This window comes from Neoarius graeffei, chromosome 15, assembly GCF_027579695.1.
Source record: "Neoarius graeffei isolate fNeoGra1 chromosome 15, fNeoGra1.pri, whole genome shotgun sequence".
Lineage (NCBI taxonomy): Eukaryota > Metazoa > Chordata > Actinopteri > Siluriformes > Ariidae > Neoarius > Neoarius graeffei.
The window spans coordinates 73,846,601-73,873,421 of NC_083583.1; the positions used below are offsets into that span (position 1 = coordinate 73,846,601).

Here is a 26,821-nt window from a genome sequence, read left to right on the forward strand (position 1 = left end):
AGAAGAGAGCATCAGTGTGGGTTCTAAATCAGCGATATTACATTTAGTAGTAAAGTTAACAAGATAGGGAACAGCTAGGGATTTTTTTGTTTTTTTTTCCTCACAAAAAAGACGAGTCAAAGATGAGCATGGATATCGAATGTTAAAAGATAAATGTCTGTTTTAGTTTTTCAACTTACAGCCATGTTAACTACACCAGCATTTTAGCTAACCAACATGAACTGATGCACTATTTTTAGTTTTATATATGGTTACACTACCGTTCAAAAGTTTGGGGTCACTTTGAAATGTCCTTATTTTTGAAAGAAAAGCACTGTTCTTTTCAATGAAGATCACTTTAAACTAATCAGAAATCCACTCTATACATTGCTAATGTGGTAAATGACTATTCTAGCTGCAAATGTCTGGTTTTTGGTGCAATATCTCCATAGGTGTATAGAGGCCCATTTCCAGCAACTCTCACTCCAGTGTTCTAATGGTACAATGTGTTTGCTCATTGCCTCAGAAGGCTAATGGATGATTAGAAAACCCTTGTACAATCATGTTAGCACAGCTGAAAACAGTTGAGCTCTTTAGAGAAGCTATAAAACTGACCTTCCTTTGAGCAGATTGAGTTTCTGGAGCATCACATTTGTGGGGTCGATTAAATGCTCAAAATGGCCAGAAAAATGTCTTGACTATATTTTCTATTCATTTTACAACTTATGGTGGGAAATAAAAGTGTGACTTTTCATGGAAAACACTAAATTGTCTGGGTGACCCCAAACTTTTGAACGGTAGTGTATGTTACTCATTATAAATAAAATATAATTGTATGTGAGAATGCCTTTTGTGCCCATGATCAAGAGAGGAGCTACAGATTAACACTTGAAGCATTTCCTCCTTATCTCACTGCTGAACAGCTCTTTTGGCTGCTTTCTGCTTATTTTAGAGCTGCAGAAAAGTGATGTCAGATTTGTAGTCAGGATGACGTATTAACATGAAGCCCTTATGAAACCTGTTAAATATTAATATCTCAATGTCACAAATAAACTTTGATACAGAATTATAAACAAGCGTTTAGCTACTTTAAATAAAGACTGAGCAGCTCAGTTTCATTCTGTGGAGTTAATGGCCTGAAAAGTGTTCACAGAACTGAATGAGAAAGTAGCCCAAATCAATTGTAGGGCTATATTTTGATTTAATGTTTGTCTGAGGCAACTTTGAAATTATGTGACTATTACAGCAGCACTATACAAACTTTATAAACCAATTCTTTAAGCTATTTTATGATACTGTGTGTACACAAATGATCTTACTTACTTTAACATTGTTGTCTAGCTACAAAACTTGTTTTTAGCTTATTAGTAAAATTAATAAAAGTTTTATATGTCTAATGCTAATTTTTATATTTAATGCACAACTTTTATTATTAATTAAGCAGTTTCATTTGAAGGTTTGGCCTATGTTTTATGTAAATTTGAGCATTACATATATTTGTATTCTCTCTCTCTCTCTCTCTCTCTCTCTCTCTGTGTAGGTCCTGGCATTGCTTTTGTGGTTTATCCAGAAGCCCTCACCAGGCTGCCAATCTCTCCATTTTGGGCCATAATTTTCTTTCTTATGCTCCTCACGCTTGGACTGGATACCATGGTAACTAACTATGCTGTGTGTGTGTGTGTGTGTGTGTGTGTGTAAGAGAGAAAGAGAGAGAGGCAGTTATGTTGGTGTCGGTGCTTTATTGACACACACACTCTTGTTCCCTCTACAGTTTGCAACCATCGAGACTATTGTGACGTCTGTAGCTGATGAATTTCCAAAATATCTGCGAAAGCACAAGCCTCTCTTCACCCTTGTGTGCTGTGTGTCCTTCTATATTCTGGGCTTCCCAATGATAACTGAGGTTTGAAACATGACCGTTGAAATGGTACACCATACAGTTGGCATGTTAAAACAGAGAACCCACACTAGTGCATATTCTAAAAGGCTTAAGACTGCCTCATCTCATCTCATTATCTCTAGCCGCTTTATCCTTCTACAGGGTCACAGGCGAGCTGGAGCCTATCCCAGCTGACTACGGGTGAAAGGCGGGGTACACCCTGGACAAGTCGCCAGGTCATCACAGGGCTGACACATAGACACAGATAACCATTCACACCTACGCTCAATTTAGAGTCACCAGTTAACCTGCATGTCTTTGGACTGTGGGGGAAACCGGAGCACCCGGAGGAAACCCACGCAGACACGGGGAGAACATGCAAACTCCACACAGAAAGGCCCTCGCCGGCCCCGGGGCTCGAACCCAGGACCTTCTTGCTGTGAGGCGACAGCGCTAACCACTACACCACCGTGCCGCCCAGGCTTAAGACTGGAAAATTAAATATCCTCTCATAACGAATGTAGTTAATCAGTGAAAAACACTTAACCCTTTGATGCAAAAACATGGGTCAAAAGTAACCCGGCTGAGTTTTTATCTTCTATATCTTTGCAATAAATTAATTCCATCATTCAGTATTCAAGGTATTCCTCAATTAACTTGTTTTTGATCATCATACATCCTTATTTTTATTTTTTCCTTTCTTACTTTTTGAATAAAACCCCTTTTTGTATCACTACCCTTCTAATGTACAACATGGGTCAAAAACGACCTGCATTCATTTTCCAGGTTATTTCATGTATGGCTGAGTGTTTCTATGATCTACTTTTGAAATAAATTCATTTTGTCATTTACTTTTCCAAATATGCAGTAAATATCTTGTTTTTGTTTGGCACAAATCATCATTTTTATTTTTCCTTTCTTAAGTTATGAACAAGCACAGCTTTTGTAATTCTACATCACGTTTACACACATGGGTCAGAACCGACCCGCATGCATTTACTCCAGCGTTTGGTGGGAACTGTGAATTGTGCTTGTGTCAGACATTTCACAGCTCAGCACAGCGCCCTTTGCCCATCTCATACATGCAAGTAATGTTTTTCAATTGTTCTAACATTACCTTAGAAAAAAATTGATTATGTTTAGGTTACCTTGAGAGTGAGTAGATTACTTGTCAGAAAGTTACAAGTACAGGGAGTGCAGAATTATTAGGCAAGTTGTATTTTTGAGGATTAGTTTTATTATTGAAAAACAGCTATGTTCTTGATGAACCCAAAAGACTCATAAATATCAAAGCTGAGTATTTTTGGAAGTTGGATTAGGGCTTTCTTAGTTTTAGCTATCTTAGGAGGATATCTGTGTGTGCAGGTGACTATAACTGTGCATAATTATTAGGCAACTTAACAAAAAACAAACCCATTTCACTCATTTATTTTCACCAGGGAAACCAATATAACAACTCAACATTCACTACTATACATTGCTGGCATTCAAAAAAACAAAAAAAAAAACAAATCAGTGACTAATATAGCCGCCTTTCTTTACAAGGACACTCAAAAGCCTGCCATCCATGGATTCGGTCAGTGTTTTGATCTGTTTGCGATCAACATTGCGTGCAGCAGCAACCACAGCCTCCCAGACACTGTTCAGAGATGTGTACTGTTTCCCCTCCTTGTAGATCTCACATTTGATGAGGGACCACAGGTTTTCTATGGGGTTCAGATCAGGTGAACAAGGAGGCCACGTCATTAATCTTTCTTCCTTTAGACCCTTTCTGGCCAGCCATGCCGTGGAGTACTTGGATGCGTGTGATGGAGCATTGTCCTGCATGAAATTCATGTTTTTCTTGAAGGATGCTGACGTCTTCCTGTACCACTGCTTGAAGAAGGTGTCTTCCAAAAACTGACAATAGGACTGGGAGTTGAGCTTGACGCCATCCTCAACCCGAAAAGGTCCCACAAGCTCATCTTTGATGATACCAGCCCATACCAGTACCCCACCTCCACCTTGCTGGCGTCTGAGTCGGACTGGAGCTCTCTGCCCTTTGCTGATCCAGCCATGAGCCCATCCATCTGGCCCATCAAGACTCACTCTCATTTCATCTGTCCATAAGACCTTAGAAAAATCAGTCTTGTGATACTTCTTGGCCCAGTCTTGACGTTTCATCTTGTGTGTCTTGTTCAGTGGTGGTCGTTTTTCAGCCTTTGTTACCTTGGCCGTGTCCCTGAGTATTGCACACCTTGTGCTTTTTGACACTCCAGTGATGTTGCAGCTCTGAAATATGGCAAAACTGGTGGCGAGTGGCATCTTGGCAGCTTCACGCTTGACTTTCCTCAGTTCACGGGCAGTTAGTTTGCGCCTTTTTTTTTCAACGAGCTTCTTGCGACCCTGTTGACTATTTTGAATGAAGCGCTTGATTGTTCGATGGTCACGCTTCAAAAGCTGGGCAATTTTAAGAGTGCTCCATCCCTTTGCAATATATGTCACTATTTTTGACTTTTCTGAGTCCGTCAAATCCCTCTTCTGACCCATTTTGCCAAAGGAAAGGAAGTTGCCTAATAATTTTGCACACCTGATATAGGGTGTTGATGTCATTAGACCACACCCCTTTTCATTACAGAGATGCACATCACCTGGTATGCTTAATTGGTAAGAGGCTTTCAAGCCTATGCAGCTTGGAGTAGGCCAACATGCATAGAGAGGGTAATGTGGTCAACATACTCATTTGCCTAATAATTCTGCACTCCCTGTAATTACTATTAGCTACCGAGCTGTTGACATATTCTACTTTAGTTAGCTAATTTTATTGTAGTTGGCTTAGCTAACTACATAGTTAATGAATAAATAACTGGCCCCATTCACTGCTAAAGTAATTACTTGAAACAAATTATTATTATAGTATTAAGACATTTAATTTTAAATCACACTTGGATGACCCATGTGTAGTAATATGAAAAGTATTTTTGTTCATAAAGTAGGAAAGAAAAGATTAAATTAATGATTTGTGGTAATTAAAAACAAGATATTTAAAGAATACTTGGAATATTCAATCATAAAATAAATTGATTTTAAAAGACAGAGCAAAGAAAAACTCAGTCAGCATGAAATAACCTGGAAAATGAATGCGGGTCATTTTTGACCCATGTTGTGCATTAGAAGGGGTGTGCATATGTTTTGCATCAAAGGGTTCAATTTCGCACTGGAGCTATAAGGCTAACAAGTAGCTAACAAGTAATTGATGTTTATCTCACCCCAAATCTTGCCTTATAGTGTTAAGATAGCAGTTGATGATCTTCAGGATTGCTTTGGAACACAGTCAGTCAGACATTGAGAGATATTTTATAGTGTTTGGTAAGACTGTGATCACTGTAGTGTTTTTTCCATCAACTGTCATATTTTACGCTGACACACTTAACCTAAACTGCTCACTTGTATCCTGTCTCAATTGTAAGTCGCTTTAGATAAAAGCTTCTTCTAAACGGATAAATGTAGAATGTAAATGAGTTCCACATAAGTAACATCACTAATACTGAATATTATTATTTAAGAACCATATCCAAAATAAGACATGTGATAACCATACACGATGCTAAGAAACTAGCACTTGCTTTCAAAACCCTTAGATTTTGAAAAGTGTGCACTCCCACTAGGTGATCCGTACCTCACCTGAGTGAGTTTGACCCCCAAAGTCCAGACTTGTGTGATCAGTGTATACTGCGCTCAGGTGCGGTTCACTGGGCCTGTTCGGGGTGCACTCACACGATGTTCGGTTGCCTCGAACCATACCTGAGGGCGATTGTCTCCCCTCCCCAGTTCACTACTGGCCTGCACTCACACTGCGCTTATTGTCCCATGCCCGAGTAAACTTACATCATCACAATGTGACTTTTTGTGTTGAAGAAAAGCTCTCTCACATGGCATAATGGATGTTTTTTGCTTCATGACTATTTTTACATTGTAGATTATTTGGAGTCATTTTGGGTGCAGTGACACACGGCCCTCTCATATGCTGCACAGGTTTATCAGTTATGCAAGTCATCAATTTTCAGTAAATCGTGCTGCAATAATCAGATTTTTATGGATGCAGCAGATGTTGTGAAAGAGGAATCTATGGTTTTACTCACCGCCTACAATTCACGGTCATCAGTAAGGTTAGAACCGGACCTGTCATTAACCCAAATTCTGAAATGAATTGAAAAGGGCAAATGTTTGTTTCTGTTGAGTAATTTCAATGCCATAGCGTTCGAGTTCCATGCTTGGGCATGGTTTGCGATCACGCTGTGCATGTGCCCAAGCGCACCTCTTCCAAACAATCCAAGTGAAGCACACCTGAGTGCATTTCACTATGAACACACTAATCAAACGAACCAGACTTTGGGAGTCAAATGCGCTCAGGCACTTCTTGGTACGGGCATCGGCACTAGGCATTTGCTAGTGTGAGTACACCCTTGGAAGAGGTGTGCTTGGGCTCGTGCACAGTGTAATCGCTAACTAAAAATGCTATAGCATACACTTTTGATTCACTGGAAAATATTTGTGTTAATAACAGGTCTGTTTCTCACCTTATTGATGAATGTGAATTGTAGTTGGCAAATAAAGCTGCACCGTGAGGACGTAAGTGCACTCAGGTCCGGAACATAAAGTGCATTGTGAGTGCAGGCCAGCACGGGAGTTGGGAGGGGGGACAGTTGCTCTCTGGAGTGGTACAAAGCGATCGTTCCTAGTATGAGAGTGCCCTTAGATTACTGCACTATTGCTGGTTGGCTGCTCTGACGTCTCTTCAAATAAGCTTCAGAACACAGTAGCCTGCATCCTTACCAGGAAAATAAAGTCAGAGCATATTACCCTGTTCAGTTTGAACTGGCGAGCTGTAAAGTGCTGCACTGACTACCAAGTATTGCTTTAGACATTTAAAGCCCGAAGTGGCCTAGCTCCAGTGTGTCTTGCTGATATCTTTAGTAAACGTTCCTTTTAAATCTGAGGCATGGAAAGCAGCTTGGATCACACTATTCTCCATTTCGTAGAGGCAATAAACTTCATTGAATCATATGCAGTGGCAAAACGTGTTTATCATAATCTGACTGTCCAAATCAGACAATGTGCACAATTTATTTACTTACACATAGTGAGAAAGCAGGGCTGTGAGATGAACAGCAGATAGCAGCAGAGTTTCTGTGCATGTTCTCCACATGTCTCTGTGGGTTCTTTCAAGTTCTCCAGTTTCATCCCACTTCCAAAAAACATTAGGTGGATTGGCTAAAATAAATTGTCCCAGGTGTGAATGTGTGTGTGTGCATTGTGCCTTGTGAATTGACGTTCTATCCAGGGTGTAGTCCTGCCTTAAAGAAAATATCTCGCAAATAAACAAATTGAGTTGAAAGTCGGTCTTTACGTCTGTCCTTTATAAAAAATAAAAAAAGCTGCATGTTTAATTTTTTCTTAACGATATAACCACTAAAATGGTGAAAATAGACGGGACTATTTTTTGTCAGGGAGACCGCCAAAACTCCATTGTGCGTGATGTAATTTTCCGCAAGCACAGGGCAAAATATTCTGTCATGGATGGTTGGAGATGGATGTAAGTGCAGAAGATCTTTATTATAAAGAAAAGCGAAAACAGGCAAACAGTCCAAATTAGCAGGCATAGATCGTGAATGGTCGAGCGAGGCACAAACAGAATATCGTAGACAGAAGCAGGGTCAAAAACGAGGAACAGGAAACAGAAACCTGACAAACCGGTCAGGAAACAAGGCTCGGTAATGTGTCACAGCAACACAATACTTCGCAAAGTAAGTCTGCATTCTGAGTCCTTATTTAGGTGCGCTGATTGCGCCTTAATCCCGTGCAGGTGTGTGTCATTCACAGCACGTATGTGAGTCAGTTCGGAGCATGCGCTGTCCAGAACGCACCTGAGAGTCCTTCTGTTGTGCCCACTAGACTATAGTCTAGTATTATGGTCTAGCATGACTTCTCAGTCAATTTGTTTGCATTTCTCCACAAATATCATGGCAACACAGTATTAGAAAAGGAATCAAAATAAAGTAGTGGCTAGTTTATTGCTTGTTTATTTAAAAAATATTTGCTTATCTTCCATCCGTTTGATGCAATGACACAGTATGCTGTCATGCAGAATCCTACATCACGCAGAGCCACCCTTGTTTTCGTCTCCTAATACATCCATGTATCTGGCTAATCCAGTATGTCTGCGCCCGGGGAAATGGCCCAACAGACTGATGTTGCAACTTTAATATGTTTTTTAAGCTAAAGTCCGCTTAATTTTTTTTCATCTAGAACATCTTGTACTAATGTATAATGATGACATTTCATAACCCCGTAATTTAAAAATTTCCTGGTTAATTGCTTTAAACCCAGTGTTCCTGGAAAAGGCTCTGGATCCACTGCAAACCTGACCAGGATAAAGTAATTACTGAAAGTGAGTGATTGAGAAATGAAGCACAGAAATGAAGCTCCAGTCACAACTTTTTTTTTTTGGTAAAATAGGCTAGCAACCAAATATTGCTTCTTTTTTTTAAAAGATATTTTTTGGGCTTTTTTCACCTTTTATTATTGGATAGGACAGTGTAGAGACAGGAAATGAGCAGGAGAGAGAGACAGGGAGGGATTGGGAAATGACCTCGGGCCGGAATTGAACCCGGGTCGCCCGGATTTATGGTATGGCGCCTTATCCACCTGAGCCACGATGCCCCAAGTATTGCTTCTTGAGAAGAATGTGATAATACAGTTTAAAAAAAATGCATTGTGTCATATTTTCCTTCAGTTTACTAGTCTTTAATAAACTCTGTATAGATTTTTTTTCAGTCATTTTCACTCTATGCATGGTGTGTGTGTGTGTGTGTGTGTGTGTGCGTGTACTTTACTCCCACAGAGTGGCATGTACATGCTTCAGCTGGTTGATACCTTTGCAGCCTCTTATTCTCTCGTCATCATAGCCATCTTTGAGCTAGTTGGAGTTTCTTACATCTATGGTGAGTTCATTAGCTTCATCGTTCAGTGTGACTTTTCGGAACTAATGGCTCAAAAACATAAATGAGCAAATGAATGAAGAATAAATGAATGAATGGGGAATTAATGTCACACTGGTTAAAAAAATGGCAGGAACAAAAAAGAAATGAGAATGAAATTATTTTACCATTTTAAAATATATTTCCACTTCCTATTCATTTTCTTTATTAATTTTAATTCTATACAATTAATTTTATTCTCATTTTACTTATACTGAATTGTATTAAAATTCTAACCATAAAATGTGGCTTTCTCAAACATAATTGACTGAGAGATGAACTTAGTTAGGGCTAAAGTGACTAAGCTAATATTAGATAGGTTATTTTATTGATGTTGCAGTAAATCAACATATAAAACAATAAAGGTCAACGTATCCCACCAATCAGAACACTCACTGACCATTAGCTGGCGTCTGCTTCCATGTACTGCTGAGAATGGAGATAAAGACAAAACTTCAGACAAAGCTGATCACTAGACATAATAGGCTACATGATAACCACAATTATTATACTGTGGATTGGTATTTTTATTTACTTAAATCTGTTGCTGTTTTCTAAAAGATTAGACCTCAGATAATGTGACTATGGAGCAGCCTTACTTTAATTGACAGAATATAAGCTTATGCAGTACAAAGTGGAAGAAAAGCCTGTTTATTATTATCTCATCTCATTATCTCTAGCCGCTTTATCCTGTTCTACAGGGTCGCAGGCAAGCTGGAGCCTATCCCAGCTGACTACGGGCGAAAGGCGGGGTACACCCTGGACAAGTCGCCAGGTCATCACAGGGCTGACACATAGACACAGACAACCATTCACACTCACATTCACACCTACGGTCAATTTAGAGTCACCAGTTAACCTAACCTGCATGTCTTTGGACTGTGGGGGAAACCGGAGCACCCGGAGGAAACCCACGCGGACAGGGGGAGAACATGCAAACTCCACACAGAAAGGCCCTTGCCGGCCATGGGGCTCGAACCTGGACCTTCTTGCTGTGAGGCGACAGCGCTAACCACTACACCACCGTGCCGCCCTTTATTATTATTATTAGAGTTGCTGTTTTTGATTCAAATGCTTGGACAGGTACTCAAGAAGATACTATTGTGTATTATTTAACCAATCATGGATAATCTGGAGGTGGCACGGTGGTGTATTGGTTAGCACTGTCGCCTTACAGCAAGAAGGTTCTGGGTTCGAGCCCAGCAGCCGGCGAGGGCCTTTCTGTGTGGAGTTTGCATGTTCTCCCCGTGTCTGCATGGGTTTGCTCCGGTTTCCCCCACAGTCCAAAGACATGCAGGTTAGGATAATTGGTGGCTCTAAGTTGACCGTTGGTGTGAATGGTTGTTTGTCTCTGTGTGTCAGCCCTGTGATGACCTGCTGACTTGTCCAGGGTGTACCCTGCCTCTCACCTGTAGTCAGCTGGGATGGGCTCCAGCTTCCCCATGACCCTGCACAGGATAAGTGGCTACAGATAATGGATGGATATTCTGGATTAAGGAATGTAGTGCACCAACAATAATTTTGAAGATTTATCAGTGCTGCATGTATATACTGTATGTACTGCACTATGTTGTGTCTCTGCAGCAGGTTGCATCAGAGTTACATAGTGCTATCACAGTCATACAAGTTATACACAGGTTCATGATCTATGATTATGGATTCTCCAAGCTCCTTTTTCTTTAATCTGTAGAGGAAAACAAGGACACAGACACAGATACTACATCTTCAGGATGGTAGTGGGCATGTGACGACAGATCCAGTGGAGATGAGGAGGATCGCTATGGATTTATATGCAGATTTATACAGTGCAAATGAGTGTGACTCATTGTGAGTTGAGGACATGTTAAATGGTTTGCCAAAACTGGGATCACCTCAAGCTGATTTGTTAAACTCAGACATTGAATTTCAGGAGCTGGCCACAGCTGACCAGAATGTCATGCACCTGGAATTGATGGGCTGCCAGCAGAATATTATAAGCAGTTCTGGGTTTTAATTGGTCAAGATCTATTGGATGTTTTTCAAGTTTGTTTGAATTCTGATTTTTATCCTCTAGTTGAACGAGAGCAGCGTTGTCTCTTCTCCAAAAGAAAGAAGATTTTGGGCTTTTCAAAAACTGGGGGGTGGGGAGTGGGGGGTGTCACTAGGATTACCAAGTGGCTTGCATTGGGGCAAAGCAGGCATGAAATGCCTGGGAGTCTATTTACAGTGCTCAGCGTAAATGAGTACACCCCCTTTGAAAAGTAACATTTTAAACAATATCTCAATGAACACAAACAATTTCCAAAATGTTGACAAGACAAAGTTTAATATAACATCTGTTTAACTTATAATGGGAAAAAGTAAGGTTAATAATATAAACTTAGATTGCACGTTTTTCAGTTTTATTCAAATTAGGGTGGTGCAAAAATGAGTACACCCCACAACAAAAACTACTACATCTAGTACTTTGTATGGCCTCCATGATTTTAAATGACAGCACCAAGGCTTCTAGGCATGGAATGAACAAGTTGGTGACATTTTGCAACATCAATCTTTTTCCATTCTTCAACAATGACCTCTTGTAGTGACTGGATACTGGATGGAGAGTGATGCTCAACTTGCCTCTTCAGAATTCCCCAAAGAAAATAATTTCTTTACACCACAAAGGTGAAGGCTACAAGAAGATCAGCAAAGCTTTACTTATCAGTCAGAATACTGTAGCAAAAGTGGTCCAAAAATTTAAGAAAGCTGGAACTGCAACCATCTCACAGAGACATCCAGGTCATCCACAGAAGTTAACACCTCGACAGGAGCATCTTCTGATGAGAAGGGTTGAAGAAAATTGGCATGCAAGTTCACTGCAGTTATCTAAAGAAGTAGAAAGCCAGACTGGGGTGACTATTTCCCATGACACAATATGGTGTACACTGTAGAGGAATGGCATGCATGGATGCCGTCCCCGAAAGAAGCCTCTCCTAAAGCCCAGGCACAAAAAGCCCACCTAGAATTTGCCTGGGCCCATGCTGACAAAGATGAAGACTACTGGGACTCTATACTCTGGAGTGATGAGACCAAGATAAATGTTTTTGGAACTGATGGCTTCAAAACTGTATGGTGTCGCAAAGGTGAGGAATACAAAGAAAAATGCATGGTGCCTACAGTGAAACATGGTGGTGGCAGCGTCCTTATGTGGGGCTGCATGAGTGCTGCTGGTGTCGGGGAGCTGCATTTCATTGATGGCATCATGAATTCACAGATCTATACTGAAAGAGAAGATGGTACCATCACTCCGTGCCCTTGGTCGTCGTGCACTTTTCCAACATGACTAAACACACATCTAAGGCCACTGTTGGATTTCTGAAGAAGAACAGGGTGAAAGTGATTCAGTGGCCAAGTATGTCTCCTGATCTGAACCCAATCGAACACCTATGGGGAATTCTGAAGAGACAAGTTGAGCATCACTCTCCATCCAGCATCCAGTCACTAAAAGAGGTCATTGTTGAAGAATGGAAAAAGATTGATGTTGCAAAATGTCGCCAACTTGTTCATTCCGTGCCTAGAAGACTTGGTGCTGTCATTAAAAATCATAGAGGCCATACAAAGTACTAGATGTAGTAGTTTTTGTTGTGGGGTGTACTCATTTTTGCACCACCCTAATTTGAGTAAAACTGAAAAGTGTGTAATCTAAGTTTATATTATTAACCTTACTTTCCTGTTATAAGTTAAACAGATGTTATATTAAACTTTGTCCTGTCAACATTTTGGAAATTGTTTGTGTTCACTGAGATATTGTTTAAAATGTTACTTTTCAAAGGGGGTGTACTCATTTACGCTGAGCACTGTAGGTACCAAGGGCTATAAGGAAAAGAACTGGGAGGGAACAGTGGAAAAGTTATGCAGCAAGTTGTCTAAATGGACATGGCTACTGTTCCAGCTGTCCTATAGGGAAAGAGTTCTGGTTGTCAACAACCTGACTGCTATCATGCTGTGTTTATGACAGTTTATGACACTGGGGCCAACAATCTCCCTAGTGGGAGAAGTACAGAGAAAACTGGTGGAATTCTTCTGGTCAAGGGAACATTGGACCAGAACTCCTGTCCTCTACTGATCAACACAGGAGGGAGGACAAGGTCTAATTGATTTACACATCTGGATAAAGGCCTTTCAAATACAGGCAGCACAGCAGCTATTGTACCAATACTGTAGGACCTGATGTGGACTGGAATGGCATGTGTGCTTTTAAGGCATGGGGTATGACAGAAATGTGTTTTTATTAAAACTAAGGGAGATGAACCTGTCTGTGAAATTCAGGGATAAAAGTAGAACTTGGGACAGGTTCATCTCCCTTAGTTTTAATAATTAAAAAAAAAAATTAAAACTAAGGGAGATGAACCTGTCCCAAGTTCTACTTAGGAAATTCAGTGAAGTAGAACTAGACAGCAAATCTGAGCTGCAGAAAAATAGTGACCGACTCTCTTTTACGGCCCTACAGCATTTGGATCTTGAGAGAACATCCAAAAAGACTTTGAACCAAACTTGTGTCAAAGTCACACATTTACTCACTAAGTGGACTGAAGGACTCAAAGTGGTCAGGTTTGTTGGGGCCGATTCTAAACTCATGATGAAAACCCTGGCGGCAACATGTCTTAGAATTGAACAAGCTTATTTTAAGATGACTCATAACTTGTGTAAACCAAAACACATTAATAAAATGAAATCATTTGTACCAATGTACCATTAAAGTTATGATTAAAGTCAAGGCTCTGTCTGTCTGTCTGTCTCTCTCTGTCTCTCTCTGCAGGCTTGCAGCGATTCTGTGAGGACATAGAAATGATGATTGGTTTTCAGCCAAACAGGTTCTGGAGGATGTGTTGGGCTTTTATAACACCTACTATTCTCACAGTATGTTTGATTCTACACAAGTTTTCCGCCCTTTTTCCTGACCCCTCTGTCTTCATTTTGTCCGTAATCCAAGCATTTTTGCTCAAATTGGGACTGGAATTTGGCGGTATAATAGAGACTGCCTGAGACTGAGAGAAAACATGGTTGCTGGTACAATTACAGCTCTTGAGTCTGAACACAACAGCAGCCTGTTGAAGCTACAAGATATAAGATTTTGGAATTTCGGCCTCATTGAAAAAAGCAAACTACTTGCGAAACATTTCATAAAGTGTGTTAGCTGTGAGTGTACACATTTAGATGTGTATATTTACACATATAGACTAAAAAAGGAACCAGTGCTGAAATGATATACTATTTATATGTATACAACCCCGATTCCAAAAAAGTTGGGACAAAGTACAAATTGTAAATAAAAATGGAATGCAATGATGTGGAAGTTTCAAAATTCCATATTTTATTCAGAATAGAACATAGATGACATATCAAATGTTTAAACTGAGAAAATGTATCATTTAAAGAGAAAAATTAGGTGATTTTAAATTTCATGACAACAACACATCTCAAAAAAGTTGGGACAAGGCCATGTTTACCACTGTGAGACATCCCCTTTTCTCTTTACAACAGTCTGTAAACGTCTGGGGACTGAGGAGACAAGTTGCTCAAGTTTAGGGATAGGAATGTTAACCCATTCTTGTCTAATGTAGGATTCTAGTTGCTCAGCTGTCTTAGGTCTTTTTTGTCATATCTTCTGTTTTATGATGCACCAAATGTTTTCTGTGGGTGAAAGATATGGACTGCAGGCTGGCCAGTTCAGTACCTGGACCCTTCTTCTACGCAGCCAAGATACTGTAATTGATGCAGTATGTGGTTTGGCATTGTCATGTTGGAAAATGCAAGGTCTTCCCTGAAAGAGACGTTGTCTGGATGGGAGCATATGTTGCTCTAGAACCTGGATATACCTTTCAGCATTGATGGTGTCTTTCCAGATGTGTAAGCTGCCCATGCCACACGCACTAATGCAACCCCATACCATCAGAGATGCAGGCTTCTGAACTGAGCGCTGATAACAACTTGGGTCGTCCTTCTCCTCTTTAGTCCGAATGACACGCGTCCCTGATTTCCATAAAGAACTTCAAATTTTGATTTGTCTGACCACAGAACAGTTTTCCACTTTGCCACAGTCCATTTTAAATGAGCCTTGGCCCAGAGAAGACGTCTGCGCTTCTGGATCGTGTTTAGATACGGCTTCTTCTTTGAACTATAGAGTTTTAGCTGGCAACGGCGGATGGCACGGTGAATTGTGTTCACAGATAATGTTCTCTGGAAATATTCCTGAGCCCATTTTGTGATTTCCAATACAGAAGCATGCCTGTATGTGATGCAGTGCCGTCTAAGGGCCCGAAGATCACGGGCACCCAGTATGGTTTTCCGGCCTTGACCCTTACGCACAGAGATTCTTCCAGATTCTCTGAATCTTTTGATGATGATATGTTCAAACTCTGCAATTTTACACTGTCGAACTCCTTTCTGATATTGCTCCACTATTTGTCAGCGCAGAATTAGGGGGATTGGTGATCCTCTTCCCATCTTTACTTCTGAGAGCCGCTGCCACTCCAAGATGCTCTTTTTATACCCAGTCATGTTGATGACCTATTTCCAATTGACCTAATGAGTTGCAATTTGGTCCTCCAGCTGTTCCTTTTTTGTACCTTTAACTTTTCCAGCCTCTTATTGCCCCTGTCCCAACTTTTTTGAGATGTGCTGCTGTCATGAAATTTCAAATGAGCCAATATTTGGCATGAAATTTCAAAATGTCTCACTTTCGACATTTGATATGTTGTCTATGTTCTATTGTGAATACAATATCAGTTTTTGAGATTTGTAAATTATTGCATTCCGTTTTTATTTACAGTTTGTACTTTGTCCCAACTTTTTTGGAATCGGGGTTGTACTATGTCTATGCTTATTTACTCATTTATTTAATATACACTGACCATCCACTTTAATAGGAACACTGTTGAATGTAAAGACAACATGCAATATTTATAAAACTGAATAAATAAATACAACCCAGTGCTGATTAAATCTCAACTACACTCACCATCCACTTTAATAGGAACACCTCTATACCTTCTCATTTATGCAGTTATCCAATCAGCCAATCATGTGGCAGCAGCACAATACATAAAATCAATTTATACATAGCACTGCCACATGATTGGCTGATTCCATAAATGAGAAGTGTTCCTATTAAAGTGGATGGTGAGTGTAGTTTAGATTTAATCAGCACCGGGTTGTATTTATTTATTCAGTGCTCTGTTTAGTTCATTTTTATTCTGTTTTGTGTTGTAGTTTATTTTGGTGCTGAGTTTGTACCAGTGGAAGGTGATGACCTATGAGGACTACACCTACCCCACCTGGTCCATGGTGCTTGGCTGGCTCATGGTCATCTGCTCTGTTATCTGGATCCCCATCATGTTCGTCATCAAAATGCACCTTGCTCCAGGAACTATCATCGAGGTAATAATAATCATACTCCTCCATCACTTATACACTGCTAATTCATTGTGGTTAGCAGGTGAGCTGGAGCCAATCCCAGGTTACATCGGGTGAGAGGTGGGGTTCACCTTGGACAGGCTGCCAGTTTATCACAGAGCTAACACAGAGACAAACAACCATTCACACTCACTTTCACACCTATGGGCAATTTAGAGTAGTCAGTTGACCTAATCCACATGTCTTTGGACTGTGAGAGGAAACCCACACAGGCATGAGGAGAACATGCAAACTCCACGCAGAAAGACCCCAGCTTGGGGGCGTCGTGGCTCAGGTGGTTAAGGCGCCATACCATGAATGCGGGCGACCCGGGTTCGATTCCGGCCCGAGGTCATTTCCCGATCCCTTCCCGTCTCTCTCTCTCTCCCGCTCATTTCCTGTCTCTACACTGTCCTATCCAATAAAGGTGCAAAAAGCCCAAAAAAATATCTAAAAAAAAAAAAAAAAAAAAAGAAAGACCCCAGCTGGCTGCGAGGTTCGAACCAAGCACCTGCTTGCTGTGAGGCAACAGTTATAACCACTGCACCTAGCATAAGCATAATCTCATCTCATCTCATTATCTCTAGCCGCTTTATCCTGTTCTACAGGGTCGCAGGCAAGCTGGAGCCTATCCCAGCTGACTACGGGCGAAAGGCGGGGTACACCCTGGACAAGTCGCCAGGTCATCACAGGGCTGACACATAGATGCAGACAACCATTCACACTCACATTCACACCTACGCTCAATTTAGAGTCACCAGTTAACCTAACCTGCATGTCTTTGGACTGTGGGGGAAACCGGAGCACCCGGAGGAAACCCACGCGGACACGGGGAGAACATGCAAACTCCACACAGAAAGGCCCTCGCCGGCCACGGGGCTCGAACCCGGACCTTCTTGCTGTGAGGCGACAGCGCTAACCACTACACCACCATGCCACCCCATAAGCATAATATCAGTAATAATATGAATATAGTAATACAGGAAGAACTTAAAGCATGAAACAATTTTGAATGTATACAATACATACAATGCTGAATGTAAAGACATCATGCAAGTAATTTCTTTCTTCTATATGATATTTCTGAATAAAACGGGGATGAAATCTAACAGGATATTCTGAGTTAAATGTTTGCTTTACTGTGAATACATGGAGATGTAATCAAACATCAGAGGTTATTTAGAGTCAGGCTAATGTCATATGATCTTTTATTTTTGAAATATTCAATATTAATGAATCATACAGATATACACTCCCCAGCCACTTTATTAGGTACACCCATCCACCTGCTGTTTTATGCAGTTATCTAATCAGCTAGTCCCTTGACAGTAGCACAATGCATAAAATCATGCAGATACAAATAAAGATCTTCAGGTAATGTGGGTGGAAACACCTTGTTGATAAGAGAGGTCAGAGGAAAATGGCCAGATTGGTTCGAGCTGCCAGGAGGGATATAGCAAGTCATAGAAACTGTTTACAATCGTGGTGAGAAGAAAAGCATCTCAGCATGCAACAGCAGAAGACCACATTGGGTTCCACTCCTGCAGCCAAGAACCTTAGAATCAACAAGAAGTTCTTATTAAAGTAGCCGGTGAGTGTAATCAGGGGCGTGAGCTAAAACAGATAGTTTTTAAGGTAACTGGTTGTATCCCCATATTATTTATAATTCTTTCAATTTGAATTTTAATTTTTGACTATATTGACAATAAAATGTTTGTAATCCCAGATTTATAGGATGAGAATAATAAATAGGGACCAACTGAATTTAGAGTTCAACATTTTAAAAATAATTAATAAAACTAAACTCTGTCTTTCTTCTCCCCCATCCTCCCTCCCTCCCTCCCTCCCTCCCTCCCTCTCTCTCTCTCTCCACAGCGATTGAAGCTTGTATGTTCTCCTCAGCCTGATTGGGGTCCGTTCTTGATGAAGCATCGTGGTGAGCGCTATAAAAACATGATTGATCCACTTGGAACAAATTCATTGGGGCTCAAACTTCCTCCTAAAGACTTCCAGCTATCTGGCCCTTGACCTCTATCCATGACCGTTGCCCTCTGACCTTTTGACTTCATTTGTCTACCCTCAGTTTCTATTAATTCCTCAGTACGCACTAATCGACAGACTTGGCTTGAACTCACTGGGGGCTTAAACTCTGTTTAAACTCTTCCAGCCACTTTGACCGTTGTTTCTTCAACTTCAATTTTATACCTTCAAGTTCTTCTTATTCCTTCCTCCTAGCAGGAAAAACATCTTTCTTTGATAACTTTTCCACCCCTTTCCTTGTCTTCACTGTTCCCTTTTCTCTCAAAATCTCAACTTCTTTTTCTTTTTTCTTGGCTATTATTTCAGTGGTGGAGATCTTGTGCACACCTTTGTGCATACTTTTTCACCCTCTCGTACCAAAACACGTCCTAAGAATCCACAAATCACATAAGGGAGATGGACTTTTATTTATATTTAAAGGCTAGTTCCTGCTCTTTACCTGCTCTTTAAATCCGTAACTTTGTGCCTCTGACCTTTTCTGAATATAACATTAATAGTTTATATTTCATGCAGCACCTTCCTGTCATTTAGGGTTGCTGTACAATTGAAAATAAATATAAAGCTAGAAGAACAGCATTATGCTAGCTGCAAATTCCTATATTCTTGCATTACAAGAAGCACAAAGCTAGTTGTTGGTTTCTTTCAAGTATGTAATCTCTCAAAACTGTATGCACATTAATCTCTCACATTAAAAAGCAATCAATTGCAGCCATAATCTTTAGAACACTACTCAGTGGCCAGGTAGCATTTATGTGTGAAAACATATATATTTAACGCTACATGTACGTGATCTTTACTTGGACTTGCTGTGTTTTTTTAAGGAGAATCTTTATGATATAAATCCATAAACATGTCTAAAATCTAAATTGACAGTGTGGCATGTGTGCTAACCTGTGTGTCGTTAGCTGTGTGGCTGATAAATATGATCTTTATGTATTTTAGAGAGTTGTAGCTATGTGTTAAATGTCATCTCCTCCCTTCAGTGTCAGTAGATTACAAAAATAGTTATTTGTCTCTGAATAAGATGTTTGGAGATATTTCTCCTTCTCTTTTACATCTGTCGTTGAAGTCCTTGCCATGAAACAGGGTCTCAGGTATAATTGTCATTGGCCTTATTATTATTATTTTTTCTGAAGAAGTGGATTCCTTTAATCTTTTTATTTGCAAAAACTAAATTATTTCAGACTTTCAAATGCTTCTAAAACAAAGACAGGATTCAGAGATGGATAATGACCATCTCTACAATCAAGTGTATCGTGAGATAATAATGTGCTTTTCCTTAGTGAATAATTGAAGGGTGAATTTGGCTTATTCTTTCTTTAATATTTATTTAAATTCAGGAGAGTTGCTACAAATGAGAACAATGTACCTGTCATAACTAACGTACTGGTAGTCATCACTAACGTACCTGTAACCCAACAATAATTAAAACTATGTTGTACAGACAGTGCACAGAGTACTGTACTATAGCCTATTAAGTAGCTAACTTGTAGCATGCTAGCTAATAATAGGTCAATTATTGATAACAAATCAGCACACTATACCAGAGCCTGATGGGGACACAGAGACATGAAAGACATATGACGTCAGTGTGCTACAGATAAAGTAGGTGAGTTTCACGTCATGTGAAGGTTACGTTCTTTACCCAATTCATAATTCACGTCCATGTCTTAATAAGAAATCTGATGTATAATCACACACACACACACACACACACACACACACACACACACACACACCCATCCACCCACCATATCATCTCTGGTCAATAGTTATAGTCCCACCTTGGGACAATTCTTAAATATTTGAAGCCATGAGGAAAATGACCTTCTACAACAACTCAGAGGTTTAATATATCTATATCTATGTCTTTTTTAGTTAAATGTATATGTGATAGTGACCAATCAAAGTAATTAATTTGAAAGCAATCAAAGATTATTGGCTTAATATCACACAGACCTCTATAGGTGCTTTGAGTGAGTTGCTTGAAATGCTATGAAAGCTGAAGTCTAACACTGAGATTTAAGAGTGCGTTCGGATTCGCTGCATGCTTTCTCACACCGTGAAATGAAGTTCGATTTGCAATTATTTGTCATTAGTAGACTCTAAACATGAGATGCCATGAGAAAAAAAAGTGTATTATATATATATATATATATATATATATATATATATATATATATATATATATATATTCTATGTATATGAATTACTTTTGGTATTTACTACCACAAAATTTGTAGGTGTGTCAGTGTGTATTTGCGTGTGTATACAAGTACATTCCTTAGTAACTGTGTTCCTAAATAGCCATCTAGTGTTAGCAGCCTGGGATAGACAGCAGATAATGAAAAATATTTGACAGTCAGTGTCAGCTATATAGTGGAAAAAAAATATCTTGTTTAAATATTTGCTTTTCCTTCAGGAAATAAAAAAATGCAGGTTTGTTAGAAACTCCCAAGAAACTGGACATGAGTCAAATGGCCTCTTTTATAAATTTATGATGACACAGTGCTGTGATAATCAAATCAAATCAAATCAAATCAAATCAAGTTTATTTGTATAGCGCTTTTAACCATAAACATTGTCGCAAAGCAGCTTTACAGAATTTGAACGACTTAAAACATGAGCTAATTTTATCCCTAATCTATCCCCAATGAGCAAGCCTGTGGTGACGGTGGCAAGGAAAAACTCCCTCAGACGACAATGATAATGTACCATTTATCATGCTTACAATAGGCAAAAACAGTAAAATATAGTTTAAATCCATACAATCAGATATAGCTGCCTGTGTCCATGTTGATGTTATGCCATGCACTGTATATCATTCAAGTGAACAGTGGAGGGCTTTTGCCATGGCCCATAGGGTCAGCATGTCTTGTATGTTAATGTGTCTAGATATATAAAGCACAGTTCAGGTGGATTAAAGTCTCAGAGGGTGCAATAAAAAAGTATGTTATATGTGGCAAGAGTTAAAAGAATTAGTATGATACAGTGGTGCTTGAAAGTTTGTGAACCCTTTAGAATTTTCTATATTTCTGCATAAATATGACCTAAAACATCATCAGATTTTCACACAAATCCTAAAAGTAGATAAAGAGAACCCAGTTAAACAAATGAGACAAAAATATTATACTTGGTCATTTATTTATTGAGGAAAATGATCCAATATTACATATCTGTGAGTGGCAAAAGTATGTGAACCTTTGCTTTCTGTATCTGGTGTGACCCCCTTGTGCAGCAATAACTGCAACTAAACGTTTGTGGTAACTGTTGATCAGTCCTGCACACCGGCTTGGAGGAATTTTAGCCCATTCCTCCGTACAGAACAGCTTCAACTCTGGGATGTTGGTGGGTTTCCTCACATGAACTGCTCACTTCAGGTCCTTCCACAACATTTCGATTGGATTAAAGTCAGGACTTTGACTTGGCCATTCCAAAACATTAACTTTATTCTTCTTTAACCATTCTTTGGTAGAACAACTTATGTGCTTAGGGCCATTGTCTTGCTGCATGACCCACCTTCTCTTGAGATTCAGTTCATGGACAGATGTCCTGACATTTTCCTTTAGAATTTGCTGGTATAATTCAGAATTAATGGTTCCATCAATGATGGCAAGCCGTCCTGGCCCAGATGCAACAAAACAGGCCCAAACCATGATACTACCACCACCATGTTTCACAGATGGGATAAGGTTCTTATGCTGGAATGCAGTGTTTTCCTTTCTCCAAACATAACACTTCTCATTTAAACCAAAAAATTCCATTTTCATCTCATCCGTCCACAAAACATTTTTCTAATAGCCTTCTGGCTTGTCCACATGATCTTCAGCAAACTGCAGATGAGCAGCAATGTTCTTTTTGGCTTTCTCCTTACAACCCTGCCATGCACACCATTGTTGTTCAGTGTTCTCCTGATGGTGAACTCATGAGCATTAACATTAGCCACTGTGAGAGAGGCCTTCAGTTGCTTAGAAGTTACCCTGGGGTCCTTTGTGACCTCGCCGACTATTACACGCCTTGCTCTTGGAGTGATCTTTGTTGGTTGACCACTCCTGGGGAGGGTAACATCTCATTATCTCATTATCATCATCTCTAGCTGCTTTATCCTGTTCTACAGGGTCGCAGGCAAGCTGGAGCCTATCCCAGCTGACTATGAGCGAAAGGCGGGGTACACCCTGGCCAAGTCGCCAGGTCATCACAGGGCTGACACATAGACACAGACAACCATTCACACTCACATTTGCACCTACGGTCAATTTATGGCCCTTTTCCACTACCCTTTTTCAGCTCACTTCAGCTCACTTCAGCCCGACACGGCTCGCGTTTCGACTACCTCAGAGCAGCACGACTCAGCTCGCTTCAGCCTTACTTAGCACCCAAAACTCGCACGGTTTTGGAGTGGGGCTGAAGCGAGCCAAACCGAGCCGAGTGGGGCTAGGGGCGTAAGGAGACACTCCCCTGTGCACTGATTGGTGAGGAGGAGTGTCCTCACATGCCCACACACGCCCCACGAGCATGCTGGGATCTGTAAACATCGTAAACCCGGAAGAAGAAGAATTACGAATTACGAGAATTACGAAGCCTTATGCGCCTCACCTCATCTATATGCTCTTGCCAGTATCTGTTGGCGTTGTCAGTGACAACAAGCCACAGCACCAAGACCAGCAACACTAACGACTCCATGTTTATTGTTTACTATTGAGGTCGTGAAACTACCGCTTAAAAGGTCACTGATGTCACTGTTTGCGCCGCCTAACGACATCATGTGACGTCCACCCACTTTCGCTAACTCCACCCAATGTGTCCACCCACTTCCAGCCAGCACGGTTCAGTGCGGTTGTAGTCGAAATGCAACTCTAACAGCCCCACTCAGCTCGACTCAGCACGGCACGGCTCAGCCCGACTCAGCCGCGTTGGTAGTGGAAAAGCGGCATTAGAGTCACCAGTTATCCTAACCTGCATGTCTTTGGACTGTGGGGGAAACCGGAGCACCCGGAGGTAACCCACACGGACATGGGGAGAACATGCAAACTCTGCACAGAAAGGCCCTTGCCGGCCATGGGGCTCGAACCCGGACCTTCTTGCTGTGAGGCGACAGCACTAACCACTACACCACCGTGCTGCCCGGGAGGGTAACAATGGTCTTGAATTTCCTCCATTTGTACACAATCTGTCTGCCTGTGGATTGGTGGAGTCCAAACTCTTTAGAGATGGTTTTGTAACCTTTTTCAGCCTGATGAGCATCAACAACGCTTTTTCTGAGGTCCTCAGAAATCTCCTTTGTTTGTGCCATGATACACTTCCACAAACGTGTTGTGAAGATCAGACTTTGATAGATCCCTGTTCTTTAAATAAAACAGGGTGCCCACTCACACCTGATTGTCATCCCATTGATTGAAAACACCTGACTCTAATTTCACCTTCAAATTAACTGCTAATCCTAGAGGTTCACATACTTTTGCCACTCACAGATATGTAATATTGGATCATTTTCCTCAATAAATAAATGAGGAAGTATAATATTTTTGTCTCATTTGTTTAACTGGGTTCTCTTTATGTTTAGGACTTGTGTGAAAATCTGATGATGTTTTAGGTCATATTTATGCAGAAATATAGAAAATTCTAAAGGGTTCACAAACTTTCAAGCACCACTGTACCAATGAGTCAGACATCTCGTAATGAACTCACTGAACAGACTGACCTGAGAAGTACCTGGATGTGACTTTTAGTTGCATGATTGCTCAGACTCAGAGAGACCATTTATGCAGGTACACAATGTGAAAATTACAAGCAACATCAGCCTTGTGATTGGTGAGGATCATGATTAAGCAATGTTTACCCATGATTACTCAAGTAACGTTAGGGCAAACTTCTACTTGTAGACACTGGATCATTATTATAGATCATTATAGGGTATATAGTAAAAGAAATATCAACATTAATGATCAGTTAAATCACAACCTCGGGAATTTAATGCAATGTCCTGTCCTATAATCTATTTATTTATTTGTTTGTTTGTTGATTTATTTGTTTATAAAAATACAGCTGCAACGTTAAACAAAATCTAAACAATATAAATCCCCTTCATGATGTTTAATATAAATAGTTGACTGTGAAGAGAGTCCTGAAATCAGGACTAAAATACAGTGTTCTAGCGAAATGTTCTGAAAATGAAAAATATCTTTGATGACACTCAGTGTGTCACTACCTGTATAGTGCAAAGATGTCATCTTTAAATGTCTGTTTTCCCCCATAATGCAAAGTTCACATTTCTTAGAAACCACGTTTTAGTAGATGACTCAAGACTCAAGAGATTGTGTAAGAACTGCTTCATATATTTATGACTTTAAGATGAGGTATTCAATTAAATGCCACAGAGAGTAACTGTAGAACTGTAACAATGATTGACAACTCTGAGAACGTGAGCTGGAGATCTGGACAACTTCTGCTTTGAGCTGCTAGATGGTCACTCCCACCCCAGTGAAAAGTCTTGGGTAGGAGGTGTTAAATAGTATGGAGGAGGTAGGGGGTGCAGAAACTTTGGCACACATAAAGAAAGGGAGTCATGGAAATTTATAGGTAGCCAACTAGACATGCTCTTTCTTCCAAATTTCAGTTATTTCATAAATTCATTTCAGATGTCTGAATGCCATAACTAAACACAACAGTGCAGAAAGCAGAGGAAATAAACATGGTTCATAATATTCATCTCCATATGCAGTGTCCCAAACACGAGGATACAATATGAACATCATCTCTTACTGTAGAGAATTTGCTGTAGCCTATTAAGTAGCCTATTACACTTATTAGAAAAGATTGTCATAGCCTGCAAGATAATTAAGAGCTTAGAATGGAGACTATGACTTGTAATTGTTTCGTTGAGCAGTGATGTAATATTCAAGCATAAAATTTCACTTTCTCTAGGCCTAACGTCTCTCCGTTCTCTGAAGCCCACCTGAAAAATAAAAGTATGAGGACACTAGACAAATAGCTAGCTGACTGAATTGCATGTACTGTTTGTGTTTATCTCTGTTATTCCAGTGTTCTTTTGTCCTCTTCTTTATCTCCGCTTCTCTCTCCATTTCTCCTTCTTTCTCTCCTTTGCATGCATTCCTCTCATCAGGACAAAATGGCTTTAATTTTTTAATAGCTTTCCCCCCTTCTTAAAAAAAAAGACAAACAAAAAATTAAATAAATAAATGCCTACGGTCCAACAAGGGCCAGTAGGTAACCAAAGAAGGAGAATTTTGTTAAATATTTATGAAATAAAAGATAATATCTACATATAAACTATATAAATAGCCTACATAAAGAAGACAATATTAAGCTATGTGTTTAGGAGACAGATATACTGCCACTCATTTTTCATGTAGTGCTCACTGATGTATGTTCAGATCAATCAGCCTTATAGATAATAAAAAAATACATATATATCAAATGTATTTCAAAAATATCAATACCAAGTAGCTTCTAGTCAGTCATATATCTCCATATAGATCTCTAATGTAATGTCTGTTGTGTCTTTTGGCACTTTATTGTGGACCTATCATTGCATAGGTAAAATCTCTAATTACTTATGTAATATATATATTTCTGTGTGTTTTATTAAAGAGAGGGAAATCTGCCTATGGATACAGATATGTACCTCCAACATGTCATAATATTGGTTTAAAAATATAAATATATATGTATAAATGAAAAAGATATATATATATATATGTCAAGGTTTAAAATCATGTGCCATAAAGTAATATCATGTATGTGAAAATTTATTTTAAATGTCATGGAGGCCCTACCTCAGATTTTTGTATTTATGTATAAAAATGCGACAGTAGTATCTTTGCCAATAATGTAATAAAAACCAGAGTAATCAGAAAATGTATAAGCTCCGAACTGAGAAATAAATGTCAGTGTTTTCAACTTCAAGAGTATTCTGACTTTTATTTGTCAAAATTGACTTGAAAATGGACACTATATGGCCAAAGGTTTGTGGACACCTGACCATCACACCCATATGTGGTTCATCCTCAAACTGTTTCCACAAAGTTGGAAGCACACAACTGTATAGGACAGCTCTGTGTACTGTAGTTTCCCTTCACTGGAACTACAAGACCCAAACCTGTTCCAGCAAGACATTGGCCCTATGCACAAAGCGAGCTCCATGAAGAAATAATGCTGTAATTCCTACACCATTCTCCCAATGTGGGTGTAAATACCCTCACATTAAAGATGAATGTCTGCTTTATTTATTATTTAATTCAAACATTGTCTTGAAGAGTAAGCAAAATAAGCAATTTGCACCGAATCTTTGAAATCTTCCTTACAGCAATCAAGAAAACAAAGCACTCCAAAAGTCAAGATTTATGAAACTTCTTAACACCTGAGATGTTACATTACTGTAATAGATAAATGTACTTGACTGCCTCGATAATGTAACTGGCACGCACGTTGCGTGGACCGCATCCGCTGAAGTGTACTCGGGCTTTAG

General features: G+C 39.8%; 1 protein-coding gene across 1 annotated transcript in view; it reads left to right on the forward strand.

The window, feature by feature from the left end:
- slc6a5 (solute carrier family 6 member 5) overlaps positions 1–18,321 on the forward strand; it is a 49,128-nt gene extending 30,807 nt beyond the window's left edge. The window contains exons 10-15 of the mRNA XM_060940704.1: positions 1,520–1,632; positions 1,751–1,882; positions 8,742–8,841; positions 13,658–13,758; positions 16,111–16,278; positions 18,169–18,321. Of these exons, the coding sequence (XP_060796687.1) occupies positions 1,520–1,632; positions 1,751–1,882; positions 8,742–8,841; positions 13,658–13,758; positions 16,111–16,278; positions 18,169–18,321 (767 nt within the window). The remainder of the gene's footprint in view (positions 1–1,519; positions 1,633–1,750; positions 1,883–8,741; positions 8,842–13,657; positions 13,759–16,110; positions 16,279–18,168) is intronic.
- The last annotated feature ends 8,500 nt before the right edge of the window (positions 18,322–26,821 follow it).